At 41.2% G+C, this 12,277-nt stretch overlaps 1 protein-coding gene across 1 annotated transcript in view; it reads left to right on the top strand.

The window, feature by feature from the left end:
- SCML2 (Scm polycomb group protein like 2) overlaps positions 1–11,796 on the top strand; it is a 72,107-nt gene extending 60,311 nt beyond the window's left edge. Inside the window, exons 14-18 of the mRNA XM_086464784.1 lie at positions 80–262; positions 1,336–1,449; positions 8,971–9,252; positions 9,960–10,123; positions 11,619–11,796. Coding sequence (XP_086320910.1) covers positions 80–262; positions 1,336–1,449; positions 8,971–9,252; positions 9,960–10,123; positions 11,619–11,744 — 869 coding nt within the window. The 3' untranslated portion in view covers positions 11,745–11,796. The remainder of the gene's footprint in view (positions 1–79; positions 263–1,335; positions 1,450–8,970; positions 9,253–9,959; positions 10,124–11,618) is intronic.
- Positions 11,797–12,277: the final 481 nt, after the last annotated feature.

Raw genomic sequence — 12,277 nt, 5'->3', positions numbered from 1 at the left:
TCTCCTTTAAGTTAATGGTGGTGTTTTACTGTGCGTCATGATGCTTGGGGGGTGTTTGACATCATCTTCTTATTCACAGCTTCCTTTGATGGGGAAAAGCACGCCATCAATCTTCCTTCTGTAAACAGCGCATCGTTTGTCCTCCGCTTCTTGGAGAAACTCTGCCACAGCCTGCAGTGTGATAATCTCTTTAGTAGCCAGCCTTTCAGCCCGTACATGGGATGTGCCCATAGTCCTATGGAGTACGATAGGAACAAACCAGGTACTGTTAAACAACTGTTATTTTCAAGTGCAGTTATTTTTGAGAAGTGTGGCGACTTCACGAAACTTTTTAATCTCTTTCTGTGACGTGGATTGATTGAAATGAATACGCTTCAGTTCTTAGTGAATTGGTTCCAGTGCAGTAGTGCTTTGACAGGATGTGATAGCTCATACCACATGTGCAGAAATCATTTTGTTCAGCAAACTCCTCCATGTAGCCAAGCCAGGAAACGTATTTATTGTACCACTGTGATACTGCTAAAAGGACAAGCTCAAAACTTCACATTTCATTTGATACATTTATGTTTAGATCATAAAATAAACTTACAAAAAGATACTTACTGCCTTATGAAAAGGGGTTTGCCCTGAAAGGGAATTCAGTCTAGCCCTTCCCACACCAGTAAGAGGTCCTTTCTTCCCTCTTTATTCGCCTTACTCAGTGATGGCTCCAAAAATTTTGTATTCTCCTATATACATTCCAGTCCTCTAGTAGAAAAGGTGGGATTTGCAGGTGGCTGCTTGTGATATTTTGTATGAGGCCAGTATTTTTGCTGCACTGGGAGTGTAGAGCGAGGGGGAAGTGACTTGCACAAGGTCTCCCATCAGGTCATTTGCAGGGCCTGGTATTACAAATCCCAGCCGAAGGGTTACCAGGAGCCACAGCTGAGAGAACCTTGATGTCACGGTAATTTCAGAAGATTCACATTGCGTGTGAAACGTCCTCACAGCTGTCTGATAGGTGGGCCTGTCTTCTGGGTGCTGCTTTAGAAAATAATTCCCCCCCACCCCCTTTCTAACAGAGAAATTATGTTTATGATTTCTGTCATGTAAATGTCATGAGTTTTAACTCTTCTCAGAAAAGTAGCCAGGGTCAAGGTAATTTGGGTGATGACGGTATAAACTAAGCTGTACTTCAGCTTTGAAAGTTTGTATTAAAATGACTGAGTCTGTGTGACACAAGAAACTGAAATGCAACCTGGTGAATGGTTGATATATGTCTTTGCTTTTGTCCCTGGATTTTCCCCATGAGGAGCTTTATGCTAGAATAATAGGTGGTGACTTTCCTCTTCACAGCAAAAGAAGAAATACCTGAAAGCAGGAGTGCTAAACGATACTCTCAGGACTCTCCACCGTACACTGCTCCTCTTTCTCCTAAGCTTCCCAGAAATGACGCTCATCCATCTGAAGGTAATTACATTATGTCGGTGTTATATATGAGGATTATTTATGGTTTCAGTATTTCCAGTCAAAAAGGACCGAGTTCAACATATGTCTGGTTTGTCTCTAGCCTTTGACAAGTCAGGGTGAAAGTATGTTAATTATTGATCACTGGCACAGATTTTTGCACTTAAGGAAGATCTACTGCAAGTTCCAGCAGTCCTTCTCCTAAACCTGCTAGCCTTTTTTGTGAGGGGCTCAGGCAAATAGGTGACGGATGAAGCAGCCTGCTTCATGTATGGCTATTTAGCAGAAACCAGTTGCCATGGAATGGATTAGGAGATGAAATAGAAGCAACTCTTAATAACTCTAGGCTGGGGCTATTAGGTGAGTAAGGGTGTAGCTTGATGATACAATTCAGCTGAGTTTATGGCTAGCTGCCACTGAAAGTTGTGTTGCTTCTGCTTTCCCTTGCCTCCTTGTCCCTGCAGTGGGTCCTAGGCCCTCCAGCTGGGTGGTAAGCTGAACCAGCAAGCAAAAGCACAGAAAATATTTTGGTGAAGCAGAGAGTAGTTTGCAGTTTACTTCTCTGAACTGACTCACTGTGGACTGGGATGAGCACAGGGAAGAGTTAAGAGTTGAATAAAATGCAGCCGTGGCCAGGGGAGCCACGAAGCACCTGGCTGTTGGATTGATTTAGCTCACTGATGAATAGCACCTTTTCCTGCACTGCAGCTCAGCTACAGTAACTGAGCACGTGTCTGGTCTTAGTCTGCCTCAGATGTGAAGTAAAGCATCTAGGATTAAACCTCAGTGAGACTTAGGAAAATGTGCCTTTACTCTGCATTTGCTTCTTAACTGGTTAAGCCACAGTAACTTGTTGATGTTGACTTGTCCCAGCTGATAGTACTTTCTCTTGCTGCAGGATACTTGCACAGCATTTCCAATGGCTTTTTTGAAATACGGCAGGGATTAGTTGTCTCTTCCTTCATATTATTTTTTTCTTCTTTTTGGAGATTTTGTGTCTATTAGCATCAGTGGGGAAAGAATGATCTCTTTTTCTGTGCAGAAAATCATAGGACTACAGTTTAAGAAGAAAAGGATATAAAATTAAAATGTTTGAAATTATAGCTTATTTAAAATGGTACATCTTACCATTTTATATATATGTAGCATATTGACTTCTTTGTATATAATAACAGCAGCAGGAAATACAGTTCCGCTTTGATTATTGATTTCTGTGTCTTTCCAAAAGGAGTACCGGCTTAATTACACAGATAGATTGTACACCTAGGTCAGATATTTCTGCTAGGTAATTTACTAAGTGTAGAGCACTTAATTGTACTCAAATTAAGTTGTTTCAGTTGGAGCAAAACTAATGTTTGAGTAGATCTGCATTATCTTGTAAGAAATCTCCTTCAAAGTAAACATGCATACACATGCTGCTTTTTAATCCTTCTTTGCTAATGGATCCCTTTTACAGATGAAGTCAGTGTATTCCTTAGAATACATTTTAAGATCAACAGTTCATTATAAAGTACAGTTACCTGGATAAAAAATAATTAAAGTAAGTGTTTTGCCATGGTTTCAGAGGTTTGAATTTGTACTCTGTGCATTTCAAGAGGCAAAGTGTTCTCTAGTGTTGTGTGTTTCCCATTAGGGCAATGTCCTGTGCTGAAAATCTGGAGGTAATTTTATAGCGGTCAGTCATGGGTTGGTTAGCAAGAAAGATCTGCCCCCAAAAAGTTCTGGTTCCATTGAGACGTAGTTGTCTTGAAATAGTTGTTTTGAAATATCATTTGAAGGAAAAATGGAATAATTGTGGGAAAGGATCTTTCGAACAGCTCATTTTCCTTCTGATCTGCTCAGGGACATGTTTTGCAGATTTTGCTATCTTTCCTGCTCACTAACAGTTTCTTCTTAAAGTTATGAAAGATAAAGGAGGTGGGGGTGGGGAATAACTGTCTCCCTCCTCCTATAAACAGGGTGTTCTTACTGCTGTGGCTGATTACATCATTCCCATTATGTATGAGGCAGAACAACTGCCTTCTAATTCCCAGAGGAGCTTGAAGAAAACAAACCATCCAATTCCTGCGAAGGCCTCCAGTGTTTTAACATTCTGTCATTTTTACGTTTGAAACATGAGGCCTTTTATTGGCCTTTTATTAATCTACCCAGAGATCAGGCATTCTGATGGAACCTCCCATCACTTTGCATACTGCTGGTATTCACAACTGCTCAAAATGTCGAGGTAGGAGAAGTGTGTCATTCGTTACTCCATGGATTGCAAAGCTCCATTTGCTAGATGTGATTTTAAATCAGCTGTTACACCAGTTGACCACTTTTTTGACAAGGTTGCAGATGCGTTTTGTTTGTAGAGAAGCTAGATGGATGGAAAGGGAAGTCGATTGGACACTATAGTTGCTGAACAGAAATACCTTCTCTAAAAGATGATGGCCCTGGGAAATACGCCAGCTTTTTCACCTCGATCATGTGAATTGAGAATTTACAGTAGGATAAATTCAAATGCTGGTATCTTGGGGAAAAAAGCAGAGTTGATCTTTATGTATCTTTGGGATATATAACATGAGAAAGAAAACTGGGATATAATTGGAATAAATACAATTAAATTATTTTGTAATACAGTCAATTTAAAAAATGTGCCTTCAGAAATCTTGACAAAGATTATGTAAAACAATTATTTAAAAAAAAAATATATTTGAGACCTCTGTTTACTCTGACTACAAAAAGGGTTTTTCTTAAGATGTTATGTGGAGTTGGCTGATCTATGCTTAAATACCCTGGTTGAAACTTCCTGCTGGGGAGTATAGTTTCCATTGTTCATCCTACCTTTCAAGGCTTCTGAAATCTGAATCTACAGGTTCAGTCAGTTACACCTTAGGCTCCTTCATATAGCTTTGCTGTCACTATTTAAAATATCACCTCTGCCTTTTGGCCTTGAACTGAGATTTCTGTTCGTGGTTTTATTCTCCACAGTTCTAATCTTCCCCTGGTTGACTACCCTTTAATTTTATAGTGCGTGTCATTGACTACATCTCTTAAAGTCTTCAAAACTCTATAGAATGATGGGTTTTGGTTTTCATTTTGGTAAGTTGCTGCAACTACTTCAAGTGACAAATGTAAAGAAGTTTTCTTGTTTGTTTATTTTTTCTGAAAACCTCAGTAGCCACTTCTTTGCTATTGTGATTCAAATCTAACAAACTAAAAACTTTTGCAGTGGTTGTTTTGAGGGTTGTATATGTGAAAGAGAAGGGCTTGTGTCCATAAAAGCTGCTTTATTCCATGACTGTCAAGTTTAATAAAAGACGTTACATCATCTTGCAGATCTTCCCTTACTGAATTCACTAAGTAAGGAGCTGGCTCTTTGAGTGCCTTTGTTCCCTTTCAGGATTATGGCGTCTGAGGACCAAAATACGCTTAACAGCTCCTCGCTGTCCTGGTTTGGCTGGGACAGAATCATAGGCCAGCCATGCTAGGCAGGCTGTTAGCAGTTTTGAGTCAGCCAGGGCAGCTGACCCAAGTTGGATGATGAGACACCAATGGTGAGTGAAATGGATGACTGGCTGTGACAATAAGCAGATAATATGTCTGCCTCTCCACCAGCCAGTATCTGTACTGTAGAATGAACATCTGATAAATACATGGAATTGATCGGTAAAGTGTTGGAAAGATTGTCCCAGTTGGAGGATAGGTTCCACTCCATCTGTACCGATGTATGTCTCGGCCAACAGGAGCAAGTTTTTTCCTGTAAGGCCTGCTCAAGAGAAACTGTACATCATGAGGTACCCTGTGGTTCTTCCTGTGTAACCATGGGGAAGGCACGAGAAAATGAGATAGAAAACCTACCTTGGTCTTCCAGGCACATATCAATGAATTATAAGGTAAAATGAGCACGAAAAGGGGCCCTGTCAGGAGAAGTGCTGCTCCAGTTTCCAGAGGGCAGCTCTGCAGACAGCATAGATGGGCTTCAGATCCTAATTTAAGAGGTGTGAGTAAAGGTGATGAGAGTGTAGTCCATGTGAGCTGCTCGCATGCAAATGTTAACGACAGGCACTGTTCAAAATTAGAGGCACCCTGCCACCAGCCTAGGGGGAGGACAGGGACAGCCATGTGTATTGGACTGTGTGCGTTTGATAGCTTGGCACATTAGAACCACAAAAATATAAGGCTTTAGTTGACACGGGTGCACAATGCACCTTAATGCCATCAAATTACAAAGGAACGAACTCCATTTGTATTTCTGGAGTGGCGGGAGGATCGCAGGAACTGACAGTAGTAGAAGCAGAAATGAGTCTGAAATGGCACTGGTGACGATATACTAATAGAGACTCCCTGATCCCCATCCATGAGCTGATCCATCAACTGGAGAACCAAGGTGTGATCAGCGGGGCATGCTCAGCCTTTAACAGTCCCATATGGCCAGTGCAGAAGTCCAATAGAGAGTGGAGACTGACAGTGGACTTTCGTGGCCCGAATGAAGTCACACCACTGCTGAGTGCTGCCATGCCAGACATGGTAGAACTTCTGTACGAACTGGAGTCAAAGGCAGCCAGGTGGTACTCCACTAGTGACATTGCTAACGCGTTTTTCTCTATTCCTTTGGTGGTGGAGTACAGGCCACAGTTTGCTTTCACCTGGAGGGGTGTCCAGTACACCTGAAATCGATTACCTCAGGGGTGGAAACACAGTCCCACGATTTGCCATGGACTGATTCAGTCTGCACTGGAAAAGGGTGGAGCTCCTGAACACCTGCAATACATCAGTGACATCATTGTGTGGGGTAATACAGCAGAAGAGGTTTTTGAGAAAGGGGAGAAAGTAATTCGCATTCTTCCAGAAGCTGATTTTGCCATCAAAAGAGGCAAGGTCAAGGGACCTGCAAGGGAAATCCAGTTTCTGGGAATCAAATGGCAAGATGGGCGTTGCCAGATCCTGATGGACGTGATTAACAAAATGACAGCTGTGTCTCCACCAAAGAACAAGGAGGAGATGCAAATTTTCTTAGGCATTGAGGGTTTCTGGCCAGTGCATATTCCCAGTTACAGCCAGATTATGAAACCTGTGTATGAAGTGACACAGAAGAGAAACAGTTTTAATTGGGGCCCTGAACAACAACAGGCCTTTGAACAGGTCAAACAAGAGATTGTACATGCAGTATCCCTTGGGCCAGTCCAAACAGGACAGGACAATAAAAATGTGCTCTATTCTGCAGCTGGGGATAATGGTCCTACCTGGAGTTTGTGGCCAAAAAACACCAGGGAAGACTTGAGGTTGACCCCTGGGATTTTGGAGTCGAAGATGCAAGGGCTGCAAGGCCAACTATAGTCCGACTGAAAAAGAAATACAGGCAGCATACGAAGGAGTTAGAGCTGCTTCAGAAGTCATTGCTACTGAAGCATGGCTTCTCCTGGCTCAGTTCTGAGCTGTATGGTGTTAATCGTTATATAATACCAATGGTGCTCATTAAGTGGTTTTCAGGCCAACATAGTGGTGATGACTGGAGCTAACCTTATCAAGTAACATCGGACTGCTTCCTTGAGGTGGACTTGCAACCCATGGGCATGAGCCACGATGAAATTTGTACCATCTTTCCTGCCCTGAGAGACTGCGATGATAGATGGAATCCACGGTTCTGGACTGAATTAATTCAATGAACCTTTTGGAAAAATAACCCATGAGCAGGAGACTAGTACCTGTCTGTATATGCGTATTGGAAAAATGGGAAAGAAGAGTAGTGATGTGGGCATGATGTAAATGGTATGGGCTAAGGGGTGGAGTGCTGTCCTGATTTGACTGGGTTAGAATCGCAGCCCAGCTGTGCTGGGCAGGCTGACAGAGTTTTGAGTCAGCCAGGGCAGCTGACCTGAGCTAGCTACGGGTGTAGCCTGTACCGTAATGTCATGGTCATCGTAAAGGGAGGTTTGCTGAGGAAGGCGAGCTCCTGTGGGATTCCAGTGGGGTTCTGGCTGGTGTCTTGCTGGGATTCCTCCTGCTCCTCCTCTGGTTTCTCCCTGCTCCTGAGGACTGCTCTCCTGTCAGTTGTGATGGCTGGATATTCATTGGGCTGGATTTGTATACCTTTGTTGGTAGTAGTCCTGTTTCATTAAATCTGTTTTTGCTTCAACCCATGGGTCTGCCCTCCCTTTCTCAATTCCCCTTCCTGGCTGGTGAGAGGTCATTGGGTGACAGAGCAACTGTTACATTTCAGCCCCAGATCCAGGCTAACTGTAGACACTCACTGCACTCCACTTTTAAACAGGTTTCAGCAGAGAATCTGAGGCCTTGTGAAGCATGTTGAAAACATGCTTGAGAAGCTCACTGGGTTTTTTAGGAAGAAACTCTTCCTTTACTTTTACTTGGGTATTTGCCCAAGAAATTCTTGAAAGTTGTCATATAAGAAGAGTAGTAAAAAAACTTATTTCAGGAACTTGTTTTGCAGAACGTACTAGTTCTTATCCCAAAGAATATGCTGCTTCACTAGCATATGTTTTATAACTTCACTAGAGTAATTTTCAAGATGGTAGTGTGGGGTTTACGCTTCTGTGAACCTGTTAGCTGTATTTTCCAGCTCTTAACTCTCCTGCCAAGGCAGCATTTGTTTCGTACAGATTTGTACATCATGCTTCCAACTTCTTTCTTGGGCTAGATATTGGCCTGATGCAAACAGAGAAGAATACATATGATTGCTAGACAATGAAGTGGTGGTGTTCTTGTTGATTTGGGGGAGTTTTCCCCTCTCATAGCATCTTTCTCCTTATCAGACCTGAATTTAGTTGACTGAGAGTGGAATTTTCACTAATCAAGCAAACTTCGCTCCTGTCTCGTGGCACAGGGAAAGGGACCCGCTGAAGTCTGCTCATCTGGCTTCAAAACAGTATTGACAGGTTCTAAAATTTCAGGAGTCTTCTAAGCAGGTGTTTGCGTTTTGCACAGTAGAAATTAGCTGTTAAGTGATAAGAAGTAAAAAGGAGAATGTTGTTATACTCCCTTTTTGAGACCTGATTCTGGTTTTTTTATACTTGCTCAGTGGGTTCAGTAATTTACATGTACCTTAGCTTTCCAGAGTCTGTGCTCATGGACCCTGCCCTGTGCAAAGAACTAACTGTGTGTAGATGTGGCATTGTGGTCAAAACGTGTTACACTAGTGTGCTGTACCGGGCACTCACAGCCTGCTGTGGCTTTGACTGTAACCTGTTCAGTTTTTAATGATGGCCTCTGTGTCTGAATATGTTGGGATCTAGAGATGATAATTGTCCACTTGTGTTGTTACGAAGTTAGTGACTCCCTCTGCTGTTTAGAACAAATTAAACAATAGTTAGTTAACATGAGACATTTTATTTATATTAAAAATTTCCTGTGAGATAAACTTAAGGAAAAGGGGCAAACATTGAGCAGCAGTGATTGTCTCGCAAGAGATTTGTTAACAGATTTATGATATGTTGGTATCTTCAAGAGAACATAGCAAGGAGTTAAATAACAAAGGTATAATGTCCATAACTTTGAACATATTAATACTTACTTTTTGTGTAGCAGAAACATTACCTGTAGAAGAAAACAGCACTTCCAAAGAACACCGATTTTCTGAGGACTCTATGGATTCTGCACTTAGTTCTGTAAATCCTTCAAGCCCTGCCCGTCGAAATTCCACAGAATATCGTACTTCAGGGAGTGCAGCATATTACAGAAATTCCCTTCAGCCAGTGACTGCTACCTCAAATTCAGCCCCAATCCTGCGCAGGCTGTCCTTGAGCTCTGCTGGGAGCAGCGGTTACTATGAAGTTAGTAGGAATCGAATACAGAGGCGGATTGAAGGTATGCTGTATAACTAAACTGTCCAAAGTATAGAGCTGCTTTTATTAACGTACGAAGTCTGAGGGTTATGAATAAAGAAGTTCTTTGCCATAGGAAAGCTTGCATATGGAGTGAAATGTGCTGTTGCCAAGCATGTCAGGCTTGCTAACGTAACTGCAAATGCAGAACTTAAGCCTATTAGAACTAATGCTGCGGTGCAAGCTGGGTTGGGGGTGGGTCTTGCCTGCTGCACCTTCCTCTCACTGCTGTTAACGGACCCTGCAGCAGGCCGGACTGAGGAGGGCTAGCTATATGCAGCTCACTTCCTGAGCATCTTACCAACTCTTACCGTGTTGCTGAAATACGGGGATAGGGTTTCCTCCTGTCCCTCCTGCTGTCTGCACAGCTTAACTTGCCTTTGCCACATTCCCAATTAATGGCATCTTGGGACCCAGGAGCCAAGTACAAGTCGGACTAATCCCTCGAGGTATGTCATAGTGCTAATGTTTATGCTGTTGTAAATATTTGCAGTTATATAAGGCATTTAAAGACAAATGGAACAGTTCAATATTATTTGGAGGAAAATAAAATATCATTTGTTTTAGTATATTGAAAAGAATGCATAATAAAAGCCACGTTAATATTAAGAATGTCTTATGTAAAATGAAATATTATCCCTGTATGGACTAATGATACTTCTTCCTTTCACAATATTTTTATACTAAAAGCTGCAAGTTCCACGACTGGACCAGATCTGAATTCACTGAAAAGGGAACCTTCAAGAATATTGAATAAGGATCCTTCCACCTGGTCAATAGAGGAAGTAATGCGTTTTGTGAAAGAAGCTGATCCACAGGCACTAGCTCCACATGCAGAACTCTTTAGGAGACATGTATGATGCATATCCCTTCTGTTCTAGTAGATTGTGTGTTGCGTTAATCTCTTAAATTACAGCTATCGTGTCTATCACTCTGTTTGCAATTGAAGGTAGAATAGACTCTGCTCGTATGTTAGAGGGTGTCTGAAAATTATTTTTCCACCTGGAACTCTTCCTGCAGTATATTTTCTCTGTGTTCTCGTCTTGTTAGACTAAAGTAAATACCCACTGCTTTCCAGCTTATATGGAATAATACTTCCAGTGCTGGAAGTACCCAGGTTCTAATGGCCAACATCTGTGATAACTGTAGAGAAGATGGCATTCTCATGTACAGTATGGGGCATTTTGCCTACATAGATGACACCTCTCTAAGACAGTCTGTTTTGGAGACTGATTATCCTGTTGTACCTCATTAGCTTTACGCTTGATCATTAATAATACAATTCAGAGAAACATCTGAAATGTTTAATTAATCTGTTTTTAAAAAAGACCTAACTAGATGTCATATTTAGAGACATAAACTGTGTCTGTTTCTCTGTGCTGTTTTTGATCTCCTCTCTTCCTTCTCACTGTGCTTTTCTATGTCAGTTTGCTCAGCAAAGAGCTGTTTTCTTACTTTATTGTATATGTGGCCCTCCAAAAAGAGGTTGTCTTTCTCTTTAGTAGTGTTTCACCCTCATTTGGCACCAGCTTCTACTAACAGTTAAATCTCAGATAAAGCTGGATTGGAAGGAAAACTCAAAATAACTTTTAACAGAGCTTCCTGTCTTATGTTTCATTCTTAGTTGTATAACAAGACTAAACGTGACTTGTTTTGTCAGGTTTGTGTTTAAAAAAAGTCAGACAGAGTGGTTTCCTTTATGGTGTTTTAAGGAACTAGTTGCCTGACTACAGTATGTAATGCTACTAATAGCTTAGGACTGTTGCATTTCAGCAGCTTCTCAAAAAGGCAGTCGGGATCTGACTAAGTTGTCCTTGGTCTTGATCCTTACAATCTGGTTTAACCTGGACATAGATCTGTCTTGTTTCACAGATTTAGATGGTCTGTAGCCCTTTCCTCCATGTGACTGTTTGCATGCGCATGCCAGAATCCTCCCGCAGCTGTGTTCAAGGTTCAGTGCAAGGCCTCAGTGCTTGGATCATTTAATCTCTAACTGCACAGACCTTCCTTTGCAGCTTTTTTTTTTTTTTTTTTTTTTTTTTTTTTTTCCCTTGACCCATTCACTTTTTTCCCAGCTAGTACCTGATTTTGAGGGCTGTTTGGTCAGTTTCTTTTACTTGCTATAATTTTCTTTAGCATCTTAAATACTTTAATCATACGTTAAAAAAATACTAAAATAAATTCAATTTCAGTGGCCCTCTGTAAATATCAAGTTATACTAAGTTACTGTTTATGTATAGAAGATAAATTTTTACTACAGTATAAACAAATGTAATGTATTTTCCAGTTTTACCATGCAGCTTGTTAAAGTAGTTGTATGTTGTTGTGTTTATTCTCTTCCTTCTGCAGGAAATTGATGGGAAGGCACTGCTCTTACTGAGGAGTGATATGATAATGAAATACATGGGACTGAAGCTGGGGCCTGCCCTAAAGTTGTGCTACCACATTGAAAGACTTAAACAAGGGAAGTACTAGCCAGTGGGGATACCACAAATACGTGTGTTCGTATCACACTAAGCTCTCAGGTTCACAGACATCGTCTTTATTTGAAACTATTTTGCTAATATAAATAATCTTTATTTTTTAAAAGTGCTCTCAAAATGTAAAAAAGATTATTTTTTTTTCCCCCCCTCTCTATCCTGAATGTCTGTATTACGTTCTAGTATTTCGTGAACTATTTCAGAAAGTTTGCAGGGAAGGACGGTTGATCATACTGGGGGTGGGCAGGGTGGGTAATAGTGCTCTCTGAATCCAGAAAAGTGCGTTCTCTGTTACAGACTTCAGCCAGTGTGTTCATATTCAGAACAAAACAGCTGAATCCCAAAGGAAAATAATAAAACAAACCAGCATCAGGTGTTAATAATTTTTACAGGGGTGGCTGTAAACTTTTATATTGCAAGAAAAATATAAAATAGAAGTTCTCATCTCTGTAGTGAATACTGTGTCTGGTCCTCCAGCAGAGTAATGCTCTAGTATGTTATTCTAGATTATTCTTCCTAAATTTCCAT

The sequence above is a fragment of the Leptosomus discolor genome, chromosome 1 (genome assembly GCF_034619465.1).
Source record: "Leptosomus discolor isolate bLepDis1 chromosome 1, bLepDis1.hap2, whole genome shotgun sequence".
In the NCBI taxonomy this organism is placed as follows: Eukaryota; Metazoa; Chordata; class Aves; order Leptosomiformes; family Leptosomidae; genus Leptosomus; species Leptosomus discolor.
Note: the sequence above shows the minus strand (reverse complement) of the source record. Positions and strands in the feature narration are given on the sequence as shown.